Source organism: Tachypleus tridentatus, chromosome 8 (assembly GCF_004210375.1).
Source record: "Tachypleus tridentatus isolate NWPU-2018 chromosome 8, ASM421037v1, whole genome shotgun sequence".
NCBI classification, from domain to species: domain Eukaryota; kingdom Metazoa; phylum Arthropoda; class Merostomata; order Xiphosura; family Limulidae; genus Tachypleus; species Tachypleus tridentatus.
Genome location: NC_134832.1, coordinates 98,917,175 through 98,941,859, shown reverse-complemented (window position 1 = coordinate 98,941,859; position 24,685 = coordinate 98,917,175). Strand labels below are relative to the sequence as shown.

At 34.1% G+C, this 24,685-nt stretch overlaps 1 protein-coding gene across 1 annotated transcript in view; it reads left to right on the top strand.

The window, feature by feature from the left end:
* Positions 1-21,549, top strand: part of LOC143223036 (uncharacterized) — a 178,375-nt gene extending 156,826 nt beyond the window's left edge. The window contains exons 4-6 of the mRNA XM_076450410.1: positions 3,583-3,795; positions 5,988-6,114; positions 21,421-21,549. Of these exons, the coding sequence (XP_076306525.1) occupies positions 3,583-3,795; positions 5,988-6,114; positions 21,421-21,460 (380 nt within the window). The 3' untranslated portion in view covers positions 21,461-21,549. The remainder of the gene's footprint in view (positions 1-3,582; positions 3,796-5,987; positions 6,115-21,420) is intronic.
* The last annotated feature ends 3,136 nt before the right edge of the window (positions 21,550-24,685 follow it).

The window sequence follows — 24,685 nt, the reverse complement described above, 5'->3', positions numbered from 1 at the left end:
ATTCCCAAAATATCGTAGGTGGATGAGACTTTTACTTATTTTTATGTTATTGTACTATAGTTCTCTCTTTCCGTATATTCCCAATACGTAGAAAGAACCTTTGCTAAGGAACTCACTGATTTCCATTCTTGACGGAAATTTAATACTCTTCACAAGTGCGTCCGTAAAAAAATAATATAAATCGTTTTATTTTTATTTAGTCTAAACTCTAATCCCCTTAACACAACGCCGCCTTTATATAACCCTGATCCAGATAACTCACTTCTCCTTTTTCTATCTATTAATAACTCACTTCTTCCACATCTTGTTAACCTTAAAGTTGTAATTATTATTATTTCTTCCTCTGACATAGTGTATACGTAGTAGCTTCTACTTCTGGCTTTCCCAATGAGTAAATATTTTTATATCGCTGTTTTTATTTAGCTCAGAGCATTGAAGAAGATTAGTCAACCTCCCCCCCTCCCCAGTGACAAAGCGGCATGTCTGCGGACTCACACTGCTTAAAACCAAGTTTCGATACCCATGATGAGCAGAGTGTACATAGCCCATTGTGTAGCTTTGCGCTTAATTCTAAACAAACATTAGTCAACCAGATTTATCGACTAATATTTCACTAATGATTTTATGTTATTTCCTATTGTTTTGACACATGAACATTTGTAAATAAATGAGATTTTGTTAAATATCAGGCTGGCTTAGACCTACCACTTACATTTTGGTTCAATTTATACTATTAATGTTGTTTCACAAATCGCATAAACAAACATATTATCAAATAATTTGAAATTAAAAACATCTAAACTGATTGCTCAAGCCATTGAGGAGCAAATATATCTAGTCATGGTCTTTGTACAAATACATAGACAAAGTCATCACTTTTCTAAAGTTTATTTCTATTATTCATTCAGATAAGATATGGTTACTTTAACAAGTATTCTGATGGCGGAATGATCGAATTATACTTTTCGTACAGCAGGGTTGTCGGATACTTAATTGCTTTTAAAGACTATTTTTGCTACTTGAAAAACTACATTAACGGATGTTTTTAACATGGGAAATTTGTTTGGAGTAAGATGCCAGTTTTTTATCTTTTCGCTTGTAACCAAATTTGCTAGTATCATAAAAAGATATAGACATAGTTAAAGAGAGAAAAAAATGTTCTTCAGCTAGATATAACAATACTGATATTCAGTTGAAGTATTAATTTTTAACATTAACGGTTCATTAATAGTTTCTTAATGAAATTATCTCAAATTCCAAGTCGCTTTATGCGCGATAGTTCAAATTGCTCAATTATCCTTAAGTTATCCACGAATACCCTTCTATTTTTACATTCGCTAAATTTTAATTTCTCCATTGGTTAATTAAACTCTCCGGTGGCTTAGCAGTATGTCTAACAGCTTATCACGCTAGAAATGAGTTTCGATACCCGAATATAGTACAGCTCAGATAGTCAATAGTGTATTTTGTACTTATTAGGGAACAGACAAAGAATAAGTGTTTAATCAAAATGTTATGAAGACTGTGAAAAAGATATATTTTATAAGTTAGTAAAAAACTTGAACTTTCATGCCAGATTTAAAACGTAAGAGGGAGATCATTATTACCCACCGTCAAAACATAAGTAGAGGTTAATAAAGTTGTTTGTTAACTATATTGTAAAGTAAGCACATTAATATTAAGAAAAACATTAAATATTGCCCCTAGCGTTTGAAAAGTCGACGTTGGAGACAGTGTTCAAACATTTTTATTCAAATTACCAAACGTTTTTATTTTTTATCTATATATAAATCAGTATTCATAATAAAAAGAGCCCGGCCTGACCAGCTGGTTAGGGCGCTCGACTCGCAATGCGAAAGACGTCAGAGCGAAACCCCGTAACACCAGACATGTTCATCTTTTCAGGCATTGAGACCTTATAAAGATACGGTCAATCGGATTTTTTAAAAATAATATAGGCTCACAATACCATTCTCAATTTATGATATGTACAAATAATCGTAGAAAAAACATTACAAGCCATTCTCGTGTACTTGATTTACAAGAAAAACGACTTTATATTTACTCAATTAAATTTTCGTTGTCGCAGCACAAACACATATTTACAATTTGTTTTTTATCAGGTACTCGCTTAATTTACATTTTGAGCATACGTGTACATCATATATCGTACGTAATAATCTTTCGGTGTTAGAGGCGAAACGCTGTACAAAAATAAATCCACTATTCCACAAATAACTGTTTCAAAACTTCACATTCTTACGCTCGATCAGATCTTCCTTCATCATAGAAATTATGCTCCGAGAAACGAATTGTTCCATATCTTAAATGTCAAATAGCACAAAAAATACAACAAAAATTCTATATTTCCTGGCCAGTTTGTTAGGGCGCTTGACTCGGAATCTGAGGTTCGTCACACCAAACATGCCCACCCTTTCAGCTGTGGGGGCGTTATAATGTTACTGTCAGCCCCAGTATTCGTTGGTAAAAGAGTAGTCCAGAAGTTGAAGGTGAGGGGTGACGTCTAGCTGCCTTCTCTCTGGTCTTACACTTCTAAAGTCAGGGCGGCTAACGCAGAGAGTACTCGTGTAGCTTTGTGCGAAATTAAAAAAAAAAAAAAAAACTTAATAGATAACTTTATTTATCAGGAATTCATCTGGCTCTACAATATGCCGGGCCTTTGTACGGATTGAAACGTTTTGTTATTAACATCTTCTCCGCTGTCTGAAATATTTCACTGCTCTTAAGGCAAATATGGATCGATATATATGTAATTTAGCTAGCAATAGTAGAACAGAGAGTTTTAAAACTCGAAAAAATATTGAAACAATAAAGTCAAACTACAAAATATGAATTACTTTGTTTGTTTGTTTTTTTGTGTTTTTTTTAATTTCGCGCAAAGCTACTCAAGTGCTGTCTGCGCTAGCCGTTTCTAATTAGGCAGTGTAAGACACTAGAGGGAAGGCAGCTAGTCATCACCACCCATCGCCAACTCTTGGACTACTCTTTTACTAAAGAATAGTGGGATTGACCGTAACATTTTAACACCTCCACAGCTGAAAGGACGAGCATGTTTGATGCGACGGGGATTCGAACCCGCGACTCTTAGATTACGAGTCAAACGCCTTAACCCACCTGACCATTCCGGGCCCTTCAAAGAGTCACTTCAAACGAAAAGAAAGAGGAAGTCTTGAATATAATTGTTGCATGTTAGGATTTTGTTTTCCCAGTTCAAACTAATTTTGTTAACAATCCACGTTCAGGTGAGCCATCATCAAATAGTTTTAAGTTTGTCAAGATTATTTTACACCAATGTGTTAATCATGTTTGTGTTGGTGTGCTACATCGGGTCATCTGCTGTGCCCAGCAAGGAAAATCAAACCCTTGACTTTAACGTTGTAAATCTGTTGACTAACCACTGTCCCAATGGATGACATATGATTCTTGTAATTTCTTGGTGAATAGCTAAATGTTTTCGTAGCTCAGGAGAAAGCAAAACTCTTTTGTGTGTCTGTCATAACAATACCACTATGTTTGAAGTGTTTTATGTTATTATTATTAATAATAATTAATTAATATTAGAGTCTGAAGGTACGCTTAATCAGAAGACAAGAAGCACGAAGTTTAACACAAACCAATCAGACACAAACTGTGGGGAAAAGAGTTTTGACTACGTTGTCCAAACTACTAGAACTGACCAACAATCACGCTGTGCGTCTTCTAGCCCAACAAGACAATCACCGAGGAACTTCGCAGAATCTCCTTCCACCTGCAGTACTGAAACTCAAAATAAAGGTATTAATTTATAGTACTTGTTTGAATTTTACTTTAATACATGGTTGATGTGAGTAGCTTTCTCTTTACACTCACACACACGGCTAGATATTTCACAATTAAAAACTGAGATGAGCTGATTGTGTAGGATTATGGATCTGTAGGTCCATCATTCGCGTCTTGTTGCCACCAAAACGGAATTGCACTAAACTCTTTGAGGTAAGAGCTGTGTTATATTGAAGGTGAAATCCTCCTCTTCGATCAGACGAGATTAACCCAAGAGCTGGTAAAGGTTTTGTATTGTTCTGAATTTTACGCGAAGTTACACATGAGCTATCTACGCTAGCCGTCCCAAATTTAGCAGTGTAAGAGATGGCGGAGGAGAAAAGATACTCTTCACTAGCTACCTTCCCTTTACTTATCAGCTCAAAATTAGAGAAGACTACGGCAGATAGCCCAAGGATAGCTTTGAAAGTATATCTGCGCATTAAATGTACTGCTATTTAACACAAGTCTAGTATGACCTTATGGTTAGGGCACTCGACTTACATACAATCTACAGGTAACAGGGTGGTAACCCGTCGCCGAGAGTATTCCATTTTTAGCCCTCGGGCGTTATATTGTAACGATCCATTCTACTATTTTTTTTTTTTTTTTACATAAGAGTAGCCAAAGAGTTGATAGTGGATAGTATTGATTAGCTGCCTTCCCTCTAGTCAATCGCTTTTAAATCAAACACAGCTAGGGCAGATAGCACTCGAGTAGCTGTGGGCGAAACCCAACAAACAAATAAGCAAAACTGAACACAAACAGAATTATTGATTTACCTGACTTTAGCCTTTGATTTGATTTAGCTCCATCTTTCTACGTACATTATTCAAAATCTACACCTTAACTGTTGTACGGAAGATTGCATTTAAATATATCGTATTCATATTTTAAGGTGTAATTTTATCAGGATAATAACATTTATCCTTCTTTAAGAGTTTGGAATATTGTTAAGTTGAGAAACTGATAAACTTTGCTGTAAGTTTCTCTTTTATTAACGTGTTAATTTCCTTTATCAACTGATGGACACAAGGGCAAACGAATAGATAAATAGATTAAGCATTGTGTAATTCAACTGTTATATTCTTTAAAAATACATTAAAATAATACGTGAATTTAAATTGGATGTTAACATTCAAATATCGAATTAATTTGAAAATGATTTGTTCAATTCAACTACATGTGTTACAGCTCAACTATGAGACTTAAATCTTCAATTATATCAAACTTTAACCATAATAAAAAAATAATATGATTTATCACCCAGCAGCCTAAGGGGTCCAAGCGGTATTTCTAAAAAAATAAATGATTAATATCCGCTTAGGTTCGTTTTGAACAGTAATTCGTCCAAAGAACAGATTAAAGTTTCTGATTAGTAAATGTTTTTGAATCAGTTATTTTTTTAATGCAATTAGCACTAACAATGATTGTGATGATTTGCTAGCTTCAACTTTATTTTAATATTCTGTTTAACACGGCAAGTGTGTAATGGTTTTTCATTAACATAGGTTTGACAAGCTGAAGTCAAGAGACAGCCAAGTAGTTTATAACTACACGTATTTATCAGAACTTTTCTTTTCTTTTTTTGTAAGTCTGTTTTATTTATTATTTTTGTTTTTCTTGTGGCAATTTTCTATGATATTAGTTTTACTTAGAATGAAGTATGCGGCAAGCGTATTCATCTATCATCTCTGTTGTGCTCGTGATGATGTTGGGTAATTATTCCTCCGCACGAGGCCCAAGCTCAGCACGATCGGCGAATAACTACGGTTTCTCATTACTTCATTGTCACATTTTCAGTATGTATTCAAGTGTATTCAGCTTTTAAATCCCGCCTGAAATAGAAAGAATTCACCATCTGAATGCACTTGTAAATCTTCATTAAATGTTAGCTACGATTGTGCACCAACTAAACAATCCATCTTGATACTACTGTAACAGAAAATGATATTAAATACACATGATAATTTATGATTGAAAACATGAACGTGTTTTCGTTGAAGTGACATAAGTTCTTACTTATTCTGTTGTCGTTGATTATTCAGAATTACCACTTAAATATGAATGCTATTTTGGCCCTTTGGTTTTTAAACAAATTAAGTTCTTGAATTTGGGTCAAACAATTTAACGCTACATTGCATCATTTTTTTTCACATATTTTAAAGTATTGTTTCATCCACTTCCAACGCGCTGGACTTCATCTGAAAGTAAACGTGTTTGGGCTGTGAATTCAAGATTTTATGGTTTGCAGCCACTTGCCACAAAGGCGAACTCAGCACTTTGGAGCAGCAGGTATGTCATCAGAATAACGGTCAAAACCCTCCTAGAACAGGCAAGAATATCCCATGGATTTGTGGATGTTGTTGGCTAGTTCTTTTCCCTCTAATCTATCAGTTCAAAATTAGGAATAACTGTTTGCTTTGTGTAGCTTTGTGAGAAAATTTTGAAAAAAACAATTTCCAATTGTCCTTTAAGATCGTTTTCCATAAGTTATTTCAGATTTTTGTTTTTTTTCATATTTACTTATCCCTTTTTGCCAAAAATGTCATACATAATCTCACTTAAAATGAAATCAAAACACGTATAGAGGTTTAAAACTATTTAATGCTGTTTATGTATATATTACACTTATAAAATTAAAGCAAGTGATTAAATATCTGTGAGTGAAACTGCATGGCTTTTATCCATTTGTCGCTTCTATAGCTGTTCATTTAGACAAACTATTAGTTGGTCATGATTAATACAGAATTGTTTTTGTGAGACTATGGATCTATTAGTCACGCAGGAAAATTAAGATGGTGCAAATTGGATTCTCCTGTATGTAAATTAAATATTCCGAGAAGAATCTCTATAAAAATGACCCACCGTGTGAGATAGACCGTTACTGCATACAAGGTAGAAGAATATATAGGTACTTCTCCCCACTAAAATACCTACATTAAGTATAAAAATAAGCCACATACAGCTTGCAAATTAATTATATTATTAACCTAAAATATTACGAGTATATTTTAAAAAGTGGGTACTATATGTCAATACATTCTTAGTAGTTTAACCGAGTAAAAAGTGTGTGATTAGTTATGGAACTGTTTACAAATGTGCACAGACTTGCCGTAATGAAATGATAATCTCACATGAAATGTTAAAGGTATCGTAAACGTGGACTTGGCCCAGTGAATTGGACTAGAAGAAACATTCGAACGAATCCAAACTTTGGCCTCATTGTATCAACAAAATTAACATTTTACTAGAAAGTGATTTAATATAATGAAACTGAAACCAATAACCGTATAAGACGGAGGAAGAGGTCATTGTACCTGACCCTCCTCCAGGTTACTGGCCTAAACACTGACATATATTTCTTACTTTGCTTGTATGTGATTGGTTTGCCTGTCAGAGGAGATTCCGCTTCCATAGTTGGTGTAGACTAAAAGGTTTTTTACTTAAGATTTTAGAACCAATATGATCTGGGAGCACTTTTAAAGTTCAAATTTTAGTGTTTATTATGAGTTCGATCTGCCAGCTCAACCAAAATTAAATTATAAAAATTGTTAAAGCGAAAATTATTCAGTCACAGTATTTATTCTGAAATGTTAAGTGTTTTTATCCTTTATTTTTTAAAGTTTTTTTAGATTTGTCAAGGTTTAAAGTGAGACCCATAAAGTTTAATCTGGCACACAGGAAATTACCTTTGCCACCTATTTTCTTTGTTGGTGTAGTTATCAATATAATACCCACTAGCTTTCTGTTATTGTTGGAAGACTTTACCTTTAAGATAGTTTTCTTTAGTCAGGAACACGACAAAGTGCACTACAGTAGTTTTTGATGTATTGCTGAGATATGATGCAGCAGGTCTCCTGCTATACAAATATTCAATATAAGCAGGAAGCCTAAAGATGGGCAATGGAAACAGAAGGACCTGTTGGTATAAGATAACGTGCTCCAGGTCAATTCAGACCACTAACCTGAAAGTATGAAACAGTCTGAATACTAACAGAGATAGTGGTCAGCTCAGTATTGTCTTTTGCTTGATACGTACTGGTATATATGTATGCAAGGTATATACAGAAGATTCCAGAACTTACTTGACATAGTCATGTGCCAGCTAGAACTAGCCAAGCCAGGCCAGTAACTACTAAACATATTATTTATAATGGTGATTGGCTTAAAGCGAGCATAAAAGCTTCTGAGGAATGAATGTTGTTATAACTGACTTGAATTCAAACACAGATATTTAAAAACTAAACTTATGAAACAAATTTCTGCACGTATGACTTGATGCATCAAATACAGTTCATCACTGTGTCAAACAATTTTCTTTGTTCTAGTTAACGAAGTACTATTGTTAGTATATATAATTATGAGCAGACAGCGTTGAAAGTAATAGATGGAATGACTGTTGATATCATGCATGGAAGAGAAGTAATAGTTGGAAGTCCAAAAGGTGGTGTCATCTTTTGTCACATGTCAGATCACTAGTAGAACATTATGAGAACAATTTCCACGAATGTCATGAGGAGAAATTCAGGAGGCTTCTGGTATAATTTGCTAGTATTTATTTATAGTGCCAAGTGGCTGCGCGAGCAAGACTAACATGACTTGCCAACATATAGGTATTGGTCAGGCGTATCCTAATAACCCACAATCCTTGGCTCACCAGCTACATAGCCAGTCACGAGTTTGAATGAATACTGAATAATATTTATATTAAACATCTCAATGTGTTTTTTTCTAATGATTCTGCAACCAGCAAATCTATTATTATTGAAATTTGTAAGCTTGTTTCTGAGGTTTGCCACCTTTATAGTTGTTGCTGCTCCAGATTTTCTCGAATATTTCATTGATCTATTTAAACATGGTACAGATCCAGTTTTTAAATGAAAGAATATAACTGTTGCAAAATAAGTTTTCCTGCTTGTGACTGGCTCAGCTGCCAAAGGTGACCCATTTTCCAAAGTTAGGGACTATGAAATGATATTTTGATTAAAGATTAAAAATACAACATGGCTTTGGAGCACTTTGTAAAAATTACGTCTCTAATGGTCATATCGACTCCAACGTATCAGTTTGGTTAAATTTTGCTTTAATATGTTATGAGCAAGTATTATTCGCTTACATTCGTTTATCACCTTCGATTTCATTTGAGAAATCTTTTTTTTTTTACATTTTCTTTAGAAAAGTAATTTGAGTAAAGAATTTGTATTTGCACTAGTTGGAGGTTACAGATATAGTTTGTTACATCTACAAACTTGCGTATCGTTTATTTTATGTATAATTTAGAAGGCATTAATTTGACTTTTGCTCAACACTCATATCAATGTTGATATCCAAAATACTTGGTAGAAATACCTGTTTAAATGAATTATACTCATTTTTTTACACATCTAATTGCGTAGGTTTGATAATTCTTACATTGTTTTAGAACTTAACACTGAAACAATTTCTCATTCTGTATATAAATAAGAAAAATATTATTGGTTTTTCTCGTTATTCACCTGATTTAGAAACGCCAATGAGTGCCATGTGGTTATTCGATTAAAATGATCGCAGACTTGTATACGTCAGATGATGCTGTATATGTTATCAACATTGTACTTGTACGTGAAAAGTGGGTACATGTTGTAAGTTACAAGGTTTGGTAATAAGATGTATCGGAAAGAATTTCGTGTGGTAGTCTCAAAATCATACAATGGAATACCACAAAATTTGACCTGTCAGATGACACTGTTACACTTATTCAAAACTATGATTGTGTAGAATTAAGCAAAAATATCTTTAGCATAAACATTTGAAAACAGCAAGTGAATTTTAAAAATATACAGAAATGCCTACTGCTGGGAATTTTCTATGGGGTTTTCGTTGAACAAATCAAATGATGTCACTGTGCGACACTTAAGACTGAGTGATTAATCCTTAACATAAATTTGTACACCATTTTTGTTAAATTGTGATCCCGCTACACTTTTCAGTAGTACATAAGCGTTACTACAAATCTAAATGAAACGCTATTTATAATTGCTTATGATAATAAGGTTTGATAAATTAAAGATCTGTTAAAGGAGTTTTGTAAAGCGGTAGGCAGATGAAAGTTTCTCTTGTAGCTGATCGTTGTAAGTGATAGTTTACTGTCATGTTCATTGAGTACTGAAATACAGTTAACTAATGCTTTAGTGCACAGCAATCTGTGGTAAATCTTGACTTGAGTTTGAAATTGTTCTTGTTATTGGAGTAAAGCACAAATGGACTATCTGTGCTATGCTCACCACGGTATCGAAACCCGGTTTTTAGCGTTGAAAGCTTTTATATTTAGCACTCTGGCTCTGGGGGAACTGTTTGTCACTAAAAAGTGGATTCTAAAAGCCCAACAGTTTACCCAAGAAGGTATAGTTCTTTCGAAGAATGGTGTCTTCTTCAGCGATGTTTTTGTTTTTCTTAAACTAAAGAAAAGATACATTTCTTAAGAGCACTGAACATTTTAAGTTCCTTTTTTTCTTTCTTTTACTTCTGTCCTTCTGACGGACAGAGATAAGTTTTCAAATTTACAATGCTAAAACCAGGGTTTCGATTCCCCTCGGTAGGCACATCAGATAGCCTAATGTGGCTTTGCTGTAAGAAAATACACACGTTTTACTTCTATATCATAATTACTTATTCATTTTATATTAATGATTACAAGTTTTGTTTCTTGAGTATTTTTCAAATTACTATATATATATAAATAGTCATGTGTGAAAAAGTACACATTAAAATTTTGATATTTTCGTTGGTACATCAAGTCAATTCGCCTTGATAATATGTTCTTTCCTAAACCTACCGAGTGTAATTCTAACAAAACAACAAAGAACACGTATTATGATAGGATTGCGAACGAAATGAGCTGAATGTACAAATTACTATGAGGCATCGTTAAAAACTGATCGCTGGTAGAACTGATGTATTATAAATAGTGTTAGAAAGCAGTATAAGTAGGAAAGAAGGAAAGATGTGGGGAGATTGACAATAGCTGCAAGCATAACCGCTTTCATTACGTTCCCAGCAGTCTCTAATTCTGAATAACTTTGACGTCCAATCAATAATTCTTTTGTTATTGCCGGGATTCGTGGAATTCGTTGGGCTCTTATCAAGCCATCCACTGAACGAGCAAAAAGCGTTGACGTAAAGCTAGATCAGCATAGCCGGAAGTCATTTTATCTTTCAGGTACTCCATATTGTGGGGAGAGATGAGAGAATCATATGAGAACCAAAGGAGTCCGGGTTACCAGAAAGATCATTTCCGGTTAACTAGTCTGAGATTAGGTGTCACAAGATCCGTGATTTCCTCCAAGGTACGCCATAGGTTGTAAAGCTTGAAGCTGGTCACGAATTTTGAAAACAAAACAAAACTGAACACGAAACACGTGCAACCGTGCCACAGGAGCATTTAAACTGAACTATGGAATTATTATTGCACCAAACGTATTAATAGGTTTAAATTTAGTGCAAACGTACTTATTCAAGCCTTAGTAGTTTTGGACGAAAATGCAAAAAATTTGTGATCCTTCACTCCAAGATCTAACATATTCATGTTAGTATTTATTCCCCTTTTTCCTTTTTCTTCTGTTAGATTTGTTCCCTTGATTTTCAAGTAGGCAAATCCTTTATACTGTAATGTTAAAGTAATCCTTTCCTACTTTTTTAAAAATCATCTACTGAAAAAAGAAAAAATAGTTATCTTGAAAAACATAGATCTAAAACAGATGGACTAGAAGGAACTGATGAAACGGCATTCAGCGACAATTCTTGGGATGCTACTGTGTGGCAAAACTGTGATATTTAACAGCCATTCTGTTTGTTTGTTTTTGAAATTCGCACAAAGCTACTCGAGGGCTATCTATGCTAGCCGTCCCTAATTTAGCAGTGTAAGACTAGAGGGAAGGCAGCTAGTCATCACCACCCACTGCCAACTCTTGGGCTATTCTTTTACCAAGGAATAGTGGGATTGACCGTCACATTATAACGCCCCTACGGCTGAAAGGGCCAGCATGTTTGGCGCGATGGGGATGCGAACTCGCGACCCTCGGATTATGAGTCGCACGCCTTAACACGCTTAGCCATACCAGGCCACCAGCCATTCTGATAACACACCTACGGCTTCAAATTGTGTAGAGTGTTTTTGCGGCAAAGGGATTGGAACTTTGGAGCCTCCGATTAACAGTCTAGTTACGTTAATCATTAGATTGAACTTAAAGGGTAAATGGTGTTGTAGCCTGAGATGGAACAACCTTATGTGAATCTTAGACATAGATCAATTGCTTCATGCCAGAGACCCAAAACAACAAAGGGCTCGTATTATGGTAGGATAGAGATAAAATGTGCTCAAAGAACAAATTACTATGAAACGTCGTTAAAAACTGGTCACTAGTAGAGATGATGTACTATAAATAGTGTTAGAAGACTGTGTAGGAAGAAAAGATGGGTTGAGAATAGCTCCAAGTTTAACCGTGTTGTCTGAAAAAAAAAGAGATAGGACAACTTCATTAGCCTTGGTTCTTCTCTCTGCTATTTACAACTTTATTAGCCTTGGTTCTTCTCTCTGCCCTGGACAACTTTATTACCCTTGGTTCTTCTCTCTGCCCTGGACAACTTCATTAGCCTTGGTTCTTCTCTCTGCCCTGGACAACTTTATCAGCCTTGGTTCCTCTCTCTGCCATGGACAACTTCATTAACCTTGGTTCTTCTCTCTGCTATGTACAACTTCATTAGCCTTGGTTCTTCTCTCTTCTATGGACAACTTCATTAGCCTTGGTTCTTCTCTCTGCCATGGACAACTTCATTAGCCTTGGTTTTTCTATCTGCCCTGGAGCCATCCGGACATGCCTCTGCTTCTCTTATTTCTCTGTACTCCAATATGTCTTCAAACTTATTGAAGTACGTAGGACCAACCTCTCCAGATAAAATTTGAATATCCCACGAATTTAAGAAACAAGGTCATCGCGAGCGGGGCGAAAGGGGATAACAATATTACTAAACACAAGAGTTGAGGAAAGTTTCCTTCATTTAAAAACTAAAATCCTGTCACGAATATTTTTTGTTTTTTTCGTATCTGGGACAGCCTCGTGCGAGTCTTAAACATAAATTAATTATTTCATGCTAGAGAAGCTGAGATTTACTATATTCTAATAATATCTCTACTTACACAGCTGCCAGCTTATCGTAATTGATCTTATCCTGATTTTCATGAACATCTACACGAGTAAGTTTTCAGAGCAAAAATTCAGTGTTTATGTCTTTTGTGTATGTGTGTGTGAGAAAGGAACCAGTTTGAAATTATTTTAACATTAAGGAGCGTGAAGCAAAGCCAGCTTGTTAAGGTGATTACAATACAGTATTTGTCTTTCATAACATTCAATCATAATATATTATAAAGTGTATATACAAAATAGTCTCCCTATATGTGTGTATTTTGTTCACTTTTTTTTCTTCCAAACTTCAACTGTTTTACAAAAACTAATATCTAAACAATTTTGGGGAAGTCGGCCATCTTAGCATCAAAGATATGGACAAGTATTTCTTCGTTCTGTTTTTTAAGCTAACTTTTCTTAGTTCTTAAAGCGCTAACAATATCTTTATGTGCGTTTTAACACACATTAAGAAAGGGTTTAAACATGAACATAATGTTCACACTATATTTACGTATTCCACGCATCAAACAAATGTAAGATACTGAGGGGGATTTCCCCAAATTCTTTAGTAAATAACCCTTGCATGACTAGCCAAGGTTATCTGAAAGTTGTAATTGCTATGGAGTGTTAAAAACATAAGAATACCAACATATTGTAGTGGACATTTTTCTATGTTTAAAAACTGCATAACATTTAAAAAAGACAATAATTTCGCTATCAAGACAAAACCTTCAAGAATACGCATCAAGAATTTAAGCGAAAGAAGAAAGTTCAATAATTTAAGTGATTTGTTTGTCTCCTGATTGGTGTAAGTCTTCATGTGTCGGAAATCGTAAAAATATGACTGTTCTGTTCACGACAGATGAGTAAAGTATTTTAAAATTTCAAAACAATAATAGATTCAACTGCCTTTGAGTCAGAGATAAACATTAACTATTTATTTGAGTAAAAGCATAATCTCAAACTATAAACACCTGCAAAACTTAAAGACTTAATAATGTTTACCTCTCTGTACATGTAGTTCACGAAACACTTGAATAGAATTATGGTAAAGTTCTGTTTGCACATACCCAAATATACAAACCTGGTTAGTTCAGATTGATTTTTTGAGTAAAATTAAAAGCATATATAAAATTCGCAATAGATTTGCCTGAAAACACAACACAAATATATAAATCTGGTTACTTCAGACTGAGTCACTAAGTAAAATTAAAAGCATATATAAAATGAACACTAGATTTCTCTAAAAACACAACACAAATATACAAACCTGGTTACTTCAGACTGAGTTACGTAGTAAAATTAAAACCATATATAAAATTCACACTAGATTTGTCTAAGAACACAGCACAAATATATAAACCTGGTTGATTTAGATTCGGTTGCTGAGTAAAATTAAAAGCATATATATTAAATACACACTAGATCTGCCTAAAAAAAACTCAACCCAAATATATAAACCTGGGTACTTCAGATTGAGTTACAGAGTAGATTAAAAGCATATATAAAATTCACACTAGATTTGCTTAAAAAACACAACACAAATATATAAACCTGGTCACTTGAGATTGATTTTTCGAGTCATTAAAAGCATATATAAAATTTACACTAGATTTCCCTAAACACACAACACAAATTTATAAATCTGGTTACTTCAGATTGAGTCACTAAATAAAATTAAAAGCATATCTAAAATGAACACTAGGTTTCTCTAAAAACACAACACAGATATACAAACCTTGTTACTTCAGCCTGAGTTACATAGTAAAATTAAAAGCATCTATGAAATTCACACTAGATTTGCCTAAAAACCCAACACAAATATATAAACCTGATTACTTCAGATTGATTTATTGAGTAAAATTAAAAGCATATATGAAACTGACACTAGATTTTCCTAAAAACACAACCCATTTACATAAACCTGGTTACTTCAGATTGAGTTACTGAGTGAAATTAAAAGCATATGTAAAATTCATACTAGATTTGCGTAAAACACAAAATAAGTACACCTGCAAAATGCTGTGAAATATACAAATAGCTAAATCTGTACCTAGAAAACACATGTATTGAAATGTGACACTTTTATGATTCAGTTGTAAGTCTGAAGGTTTATAACGCTAAAACCTGGACTTCAATACCTATGGTGAGCACAGCATAGATAGATAGTGTGAGTCTGCGTTTAACAACAAAACAAACAAACGTACGTACATGTGTTTACTTACATACGTAAACTTCCATAAGCTGAAAGAAATAAAGATACTATCAAACGTGGAACTTCTGGACTATTTAACTAGGGTTTCCTTTTTTTCATGGCCCGGCATGGCCAGGTGGTTAAGGCACTCGACTCGTAATATGACGATAGCGGGTTTGAATCCCCGTCAAACCAAACATGTTCGCCATTTCAGCCGTGGGGGCGTTATAATGTGACAGCCAATTTCACTATTGTTTGGTAAAAGAGTAGCCCAAGAGTTAGCGGTGGTCGGTGATGACTGGCTGCTTTTCCTCTAGTCTTAACACTGCTAAATTAAGAAGACTAATGCAGATAGCCCTCGTGTAACTTTGCGCGAAATTAAAAAACAAACAAACAACCTTAGTTTCATAATTAAACTTTCTATATACGAGTAAACAATTTGATAATGTTATGAAAGCCCATGATGTACTTTCCCTCAGGGTACTAGAAACTTTAACTGTTGAACTCAGATAATCTGACTTAAATGTCTAAGAAACTGTATCTCTGATAATCCCGAAATTTTTAATTAACTACGATTTTTTTACTGACATGGAAACAGGCTTTAAACTGTTAAAATACGACCCTGCAACGAATCAAAGCCAGTAATATCCGTTTACAGCAACGAATAAATCATAAAACCATGTAACTATGTTTAGAGAGAAAAGCAAATTCACAATAGTAGAAACGGAAAGATGTGAAAAAGTAATTAAAAGATGTGTTCAAATTTGGTGAAATACAAGTCTTTATATTTTAACTTTTCGATGATTCTGTCAAGCTTTTATATATATATATATACATATAACCACGATTTAAACTGCTTAACGAATAGCTTTTGCCCCAAACGTTGTAAAGAAATATAAATATTTTTCCGTAGACACGTGTTTTACTACGTTTGAACACTTTTTCTTTATTACTTAACTTACTATGTTAATAGATGTAACAATGAAAAATAGATACCATCTTGGTTAAACCACGTTAATCTCGAGTCATATAACACATTTTACCCTTAATAATGGTATTAATTTTAGGTTGAACCAGTGTTCTGTGAAACAAACAATCATAATGTATTACTTTCCATGCTAACAAGTTTTATCGAGTTCACAGAAGCAGAATTAAGTGTGAGTTGTTCCGATAGTAAAATGAGTTCGTGAGGCTAGAAGTTAATTATTGGTTTACTTGGTCTAAATCTTCTTCATAAATCATTTTCTGAAGTCTATAACCATTAGAAATGTTTAAATAAAAGGCCATATAATTAATTATTAAAGCCGAAAGTTCATATTCACTAATTCGTTTAACTTAACATCTAAATTAGTCACATTTTCGCAGACACTTGAAATTGTCTATTGAGCCCTAGATCCAATTTGTAATGGTTTATTAAAATTTACAGTTGGATTATGTAAAGATGAAACATCCAAAATGTGCCACTATAATGACGGGTACAAATAAGGTTCGTATTACGACAATATTTTAGACTTGTCAAATGAAGAATGTGTAAATTATGACTTTAGATAAATTAATTATTGTGTTTCAGTGGTTCAATCAAAGCCTGGCGTTTGTCTACTCGTTACTGTGTGCTAGCATTCAAGATGTAATACTGCTGAACACGCTTTGTACTTTCAGCTGTTGGGTGTTACTTGACCCAAACAGCTAAACAAAGCCCTTTTAGCGGCGGGTATTTTTAGGTATCTTTCCTCTCTTTAGGGCCCGTCATGGCCAGGTAGTTAGGGTACTCGACTCACCATCTAAGGGTCGCATGTTCGAATCCTCGTTGCACCAAACATGCTCGCCCTTTTCGCCGTGGGGCGTTATAATGTGACACTCAATCCCACTGTTCGTTGTTAAAAGAGTAGCCCCAGAGTTGGTGGTGAGTAGTGAAATCTAGCTGCCTTCCATTTGGTCTTAACAGTGCTAACTTATGGACGACTGGTGCAGATAGCCCTCGTGTAACTTTGGGCGAAATTCAAAACAAACAAACAAACAATCAATTTCCCCTTTTGATCAGTATTTAAAACTTTAGAATGGTTATATGTGACTGTTCAGCCCACGTGCGTACTAAATACCGTTCAGATTTAAAAATACAAATTTCAAATAATGGAACTAAGTTCCAACCAGTTTGACTTTTATTTTTATGGGAGTTTTATTCAGAGCACTTTGCATTGGATTTGAAGATTTTATAGACACTTATAAGAGTATACGAAGTTTTTTTTGCCTTGCACAGAAATTGTCTGGCTACTCATCTGGCACAAGTTGACGCTACAAGAGATGAAAGTCGAATTAACCATAACTTAAACACTTCGAAATCACGTCCTTCGTGACATTATAAATATCCAAGAAATATTTAAAATATGTACCTTGTGGCAGTGCAAGAAGAACATATCATTGTACTAATAAATGGGCATGTAAGTTAAGGAAGTCAATGAGGATCTTTGCTGTTTATTAGTGCTAAAAGTACACTCGCTCGAAACATGTTATCCACATTAAATACAATACGATGCATTCCACCGTAACGCGGAAATAGACCATATATATGTAACTGGACGTAAACAAACGTATTTAATGATCCACATTAAGCACAAGTGGTGCGTTGAAAGCAAATCAAGAAGCTTGGTCTATATTCCACTTCTAAGCAGCTGTAAAGGACAGAAAAAGGGAATGTAGAAGACTGTTGTACTCGTGGTTTCATCTTGTGAGAAATTTAATGAATTAAAAAATTCAATTATTGTTTGAATGTTGATGATGCAGTGGTTGTCTAATGATGTTTTAAAACGTGAAAACATATGTTGGTTCTGAAAGATATTTTCTTGGGTAACGTTTACAATTTTGAATTTATAAAAAGTATTCTACCAAGAGCTGATATTTGGATCCATTTCATAGCAAATGAAAGCTACAATTTTTAAAATCGTTTAAAGTGACCTCAAAGCCCTTACTGAAAATAAAAAGTAAGATCGTTAGGGTTATTTTAAACTGAATTTGAAGAATAAAAATGTTAAGTTTAAATATATTACAGTCATTTAAAGAGTACGTATTTCGAAATATTTCGCTGAAACCTGAAACTTTCAGGCTATATTGACATTGGATTTGGGAAACAATAAATAAACAATTATATAAGTAGAAACATGAAAAGTGAAACATCAAGTCAGATCTGATCATTTTGTTGTCTCATTATTATTCATTTATCATAAAGATGGCAAATAGTTTTTACTCGTCTGAAACTCGTGCAGCTCACATTTTTACTTTGTGAAATGACTGCTTGTAATATTATCAAATGACGCAAAGCTATTTCCACATGACTTAACTTCCAGAAACGAGTGTTATGTTAAAGATTCTATTTTCATAAGGTGTTTTTTTCGAAGGTTATTTAAAAAGCGCTTTCAGGGTGATTTCTTAAATTAAAAAAAAAATATTTACTGTTAAACTTTTGAGTATGATCCTGTTTATAGATGTTAACTGTTGCAATTAAAAATCATCGTGTGTAACGCCTGTAGTTGCTGTTGTTATGTTGTATTTGTGTTATAACAAGTTGCTATAGAACACTTCACATCTCTTCATTTTCATTTGTGTACATTCGATCAAGATTCTTTGAAAGCATCTAAGCCTTATCGAGGACTTTCAGACCTGCAGCTAATATTCGAATACCTGAATAAAGGCGTAACCTGACGAAGATAATCGATAGTGAGATCATTGGAAAGGCATGCTTGTGTGTTAGGATCTTCACGACCACACACTGGCAGTGTCACTTGAGGGTTTCACCCCTTTTTTTTCACAGTACTTTTATTTTTATTTCGTTACATTTTGAGCTTTTAGTTTGATGAACTTGTTATTTTACTTGATCTATGGGTCCATACAATGAGGCAAATGTATCTTTTACTTTGTATAAAAATAAATAACTTTTTGTAATTATGAATACATTTAGTTTTTTTACATCCTATTTATTTATTTATATTAGAGTACTGGATTTCTTAGTCTTCTCTGATTTTAAATCTCACATCTTGTTAGCCTATTTATGTTTTATTTTTATGTCATTGTTGTTGTTTTCAAAACAATGAGCTTTTATATAAAGTTCAAGAAACCTTCTTATCTATTTTTAATTATATTTGCGATTTTATGATCAACTATGTATCTAGTGGAAAATTTTTGTCAGTCATTCTACGTCTTCCCAACTTATTTTCTTCGTTGTAAAATAAACATGTCGACAGCCCAGAAACGTGAGATCTTATCATGTCTTTGAATCAAAGAAAACGCCCAATTGTAAAACTGTCAGCCTCGTCATCAGTTAATGTAAGAAAAAGAAATGATTATCGTAGTAAAACTCAGAAATCTAACTGTAATATTTTAGTTTTAGTTCTTGGTACATTTATATGAAAAGAAAAAAGGAATTAGTTCTTAAAATCTCAATCGGAAAATGTTACAATCCACTAATTATGATTAGATCATGTTTTTCGTGAGATTTTTCTGAGTTAAAGTCTTTGTAAAATTTACATTATAAGTTCGTTAATAAAATCCTTATAATAAATATAACCGTCTTTTCGGCGAAACTCTTTCCTGCTTTAGTGATTAAAGTTTTTTCTTCCAATCTATTTTTCTTAACACAAGTAATAAAAGTTCTCTTGCAGAATTAGAATCTTTCTTCGTTTTATGAATTACCTAAAATTTATATGTTGTTTTTTTTTGTACATTTTTTCAATTATGAAACAAAATGGTAAAAACAAAAATGCTGGCCTAACCAATTCGACCACTGGGCACTAAAACTTTCACCCTAAAAATCAACATTCTGTTCTTAAGCGATCTTGGGATACTTCACGAATAATGACCAACACCCTTTTCAGTGACGAGCTAGCTTGCTTAGGCGCCATCATGATATAAGAAAACGCTATAATTAAAAATCGGGTGTTTATTAAGCACTTTTACAACATGATCAATGGCTGAATTCCTCACTCACTTACTAGTTGGATTAAAGTTCGATGAATATATAAAACTATTGACGATCACATAGCATGTGTCAATTTTCGACATATTATTTCTCAACGCAAAATACGACAAACGTCTGTTTTCGGTTTCGCAGATAAGTTACTGTTTTCTGGTGATAATTAGTAAAGACCCTCTATTCTAAATTAGATTTTTGAAAAATAAAGTCAAAAATCCTTATTATTTTTAAAGGTTTAAAGAAGTAGAAGTCACGTTTTGTAAATTCTCATCCTGACCTACTTTAACAACAGTTATCTGTCCTGGAATAAATTACCAAACCTTAGGACAAAAATAAATGTTTTGTTTCATAACACGTAGCGAAAATTAGCTACGAAAAGCAATTCTTTGCTGAATATGTTAGATAGTGTTATACTAAACGTGTAACTCTAGAAAGTGAATTACTCTAGATCGTCCACTGAATTATTTAATTTTGTTTTATTTTTTTGCTATTTTCAGATTAAAATAGATATTTCATGATTAGTTTCATTTGAAAATTACACCAACAGGTTTTTGTGATATGTTTAAAACGATAACCTAATTCATCTCTCTTTATTTCAACATAAGATGTTAAGTTCATTTCCGCGTTATTGTTAAACAGGTTTTATTTTGTGAGGTACTTTATATCTTATATGATGCTTCTATACTTTCATAATACATTTTAATATGTAAAAGTTGAATCATATGTTTAGCTATTTAATATGAGAAGCACTAAACATGCTTCAATCACGTGGAATAATAGTAATGAACGTAAAGAATATATCGTATTGTAAAAGAAGCCAGAACCACACCTGGGACTGTAATTAGCCACGCCGTTTTGTTAAAGCTGGAAAAAAAGATAACGAAGCTGAGTGGGGTCAAAGAACGGCGCGCGCAGAAGGCGGATACAATTTTGCATGAAAGATGGTAAGCTTGATAATGGCCGCAGTAGTGTGTCCCGAAAAGTGTATCATGCCACCAAGCTTCGTACACGAGGACCGTGGGCGCGGACGTGCGCATTGATCACGTAACGCTCGTGTGCGCGCCTAGGTCATTCCTGTGCTGCTTTCGCTCCTGTGTACCTAACGTTTAACCGATGTTAAAGTATCTTACTACCATATAAACAGACCAAATGGCTTATGTCCATTGAGAATAAAATCTTCGCAGAATGGTTTACTTTAGTTACAGTTACTTAAGAAAATATAGGCTTGAAGGAGGTCGAACCTCAATAACTGATGTTTTCTATGGCTCATATCCCTGCAGATTACGATGGATCATCGCCTGGTACGCAACTAGAAAATAGCACGAGAAAAACTAGCACAGAGGGGATTTTCCTGCAGGCACTGACTACAAGGCACCACCTGGTGGAGGTCAGCAGCAGCAGCTCGGAGCCTCAGCTTTTCTTGTTCCTCATCTATTATTTCTCTAAAGAACGACATGCCCACAGACATGTTGTTAACTGCGCGGGACTCCACCACTTTGCCCGTCAAGCCAGAACGTCTGTCCCCGGAGTTTGAATCTTCTTCACCCTCTGTGTCGCCACACTCGCCAAACTCCTCTCGAGCTTTTCCTTCAACTCTCGGTCTAGGATTTGGGCTCCGCGGAGCCTTCCCTCCATCCTCTCCTGGTCTGGAGCGGTGTGCGTCTTCTGGATTAGCTTGTGGAACATCGGCATTAAAACAGATGGAAATGATGACCAGGAACTACAGCGATTTTATGCGCTGTCTTGCTGCAAAGTATAACAACCAAAACAATCAAGAAAGGTGAGGTTAATGTTGTATCACCAACAAATCATATCCACTCTTAACCTGTCTAGTAATAGCAATGTATATATGAAACAATTGTGATAATTGCCGTCATTTACTTCATTAGTACGGAACGTTTTTCTTTAGTTAAAGCTTTGGTTATTGAAGCAAAACCATTGATAACGTATGTTTTAAAAAAAATCATTACAAAATATTATAATGCAGTAACTCACGTCCAAATATTGTGACCGTATTAATCCATATTAATGAACTGATCTTTCATTATGGACTCTAATTACAAACTCATTCCAGCATGATTATTTGCCCCCAGCTATTGCTTCACTCATGTTTCTGATAAAGCGACGTATGCTTCTTCAAATGTTGTTTTGTACATTTTTCTTTAAATATTTTTTTTCTATTTAAAAACTTATCTACAGATTCAGTAAAAGATAGTCTTAAACTAACATCTTGTAAATTTACTCCTTCCAGAATCATTGATACCCACTAAATAACACCAGAAAGGTGGGAGTTCTCGAATTAACATATGAAAATATGCAATTAATGTGATTGCGTTTCTCTATATACATTTACAATATAATAAGAGTTTCGTAAGTAATAAATCATTTAATATACCGATAATAAACACTTAAACAGGAAACAAACGAAAAAAAAATTACATGCAAATTAGTCAAAACAAAAGCGAGATTATTAGAGCAAACAAAACCATTTGTTTTATCTATTGTCTTTTAAAATATGCAACGGAACTGTTTATCGTTCAGTTTATACGCGTATGTAGTTTAATATATTTTTGAAATTAACGTTTCTATGGTATACTGATTGAAGAATACAGAATAAATTGACGATGAAAAACAGAACAGTTAAAAACAGAGTTTAATGTAGCGCGACAACTGCACAACTAGATATTATGAATCTTTTCAGAATATAATTTCTTTCATCGTAGTATTTCCTTGCACTTAAACGGTGGAGTTTGCTCAATTATTTACCCACCTCAGTTTTCGGCAAGCCTTGTGCAAGTAGCTCCGGAATGAATCATGCCTAAAACCCACAGTTTTTAAAAACAATGGTATTACGTAATATTCTCACATTAAACTGTAAGTTTTAAATACAGTTTTTTGACTGTATTTTAAACTTTGCAATGTTTCTTAAAGAACGTCGTAACTATTATTTTTCTCCTTTCCGGAACGATTCTTTACCCTGCTTGAACATTAAAGAAATATGTGGTGTATTTTTTATTCGGGGGTGTTTGTTTGTTTGTTTTTGAATTTAACGCAAAGCTACTCGAGAGCTATCTGCACTAGCCGTCCCTAATTTAGCAGTATAAGACTAGAGGGAAGGCAGCTAGTCATCACCACCCACCGCCAACCCTTGGACTACTCTTTTACCAACGAATAGTGGGATTGACCGTAACATTATAACGCCCCCACGGCTGAAAGGGCGAGTATGTTTGGTGCGACCGGGATTCGAACCCGCGAACCTCGGATTACGAGTCGAACGTCTTAACACACTTGGCCATGCCGGGCCTCATTCGGGGGTGAGGAACCTGAATAGCATGTAGATCTCTAAGTTTGATTTGATAGAAAAAGGTTAATATTTCTATAGAGTACTGAATTTTGAGATAAATCTATTTGAGTTACTTTTTTTGTATGGTAAATTGTTTCTGTAATGTGGTGTAAAGCACAGTAAAATTATAACTTTTTCTATAATTTAAATATCAAAGCGCTAATAAACCTTTTCTAGCTGTTGGAAAATTGATTTGTCGGATTTCTTGCGTAATGAATCGCCATGTCTCTCCTGAACTTTAACATGGCAATCTATAAAAATGTAAAATTTTGCAATTCATTGAAATTTGCAGATGTATTTTTTTTATTCAACATACACAATGCACATGCGTAATTTGAAACCACCTGAATTATGAGAAGAAATATATCGTAACTTGTCTCAAATATCATACTATAACCATAAGTAATATATCCTCTTGAGAACTGCATTTCGAAGTTAAGTCAACTCACGCAGCTTAGCTAAATAATGTAAGAACGTATGCTGAAAAGAAATACTGTAACTGCGAATTTACATTGTATAATTTCAGTTACTCTTTTACAATGAAAGAATAAGACTATGGGTGTAAAAGTAAAAGCCGAACCACATTTATGTACTATAAATTACTTATGGGGACCGTCTAGGTAATGAATTTATTTTATTGTGATTTATTATAGCATAAGGTTTAGGGACAACGAGAGACCTGTTGGTCCATCTCAACTGTTCCATCCTCTATGTCAAACTAAAAACCATTTTATAAATTAAATCTAGCTCTTATCATTCATATATCTATCAATCTTTCTTTTAAACTCACTCAAACTTTCTGCTTTCATAACATCCAAATACAACCCATTCCACAGGCCAATCACTCTATTTGAAAATTAAATTGTCTTACTTGAAAATGGCTTCTACCTTGCTTAAATTTACATTTGGGTTCCCTAGTTCTATAATTCTTGCTGTTAAGTGTGAAAACAGTTGATACATCAACGTTATCAAATCTTTTTATAATCTTAAACACTTCAATCAGGTAGACTCTAAATCTTCTTTTTTCAAAAGAGAAAATGTTAAGGATCCCAGTCTCTCCTCATGTGGCAATACTTCCATCCCAGGTACCATTTTTGTAATTCTTCTCTGAACCATTTCCAACAATTCAATATCTTTCCTCTAAACATACATACATTATGACTTACTGCATCAGTATTACACTGAGAGGCCCCGGATGGCCA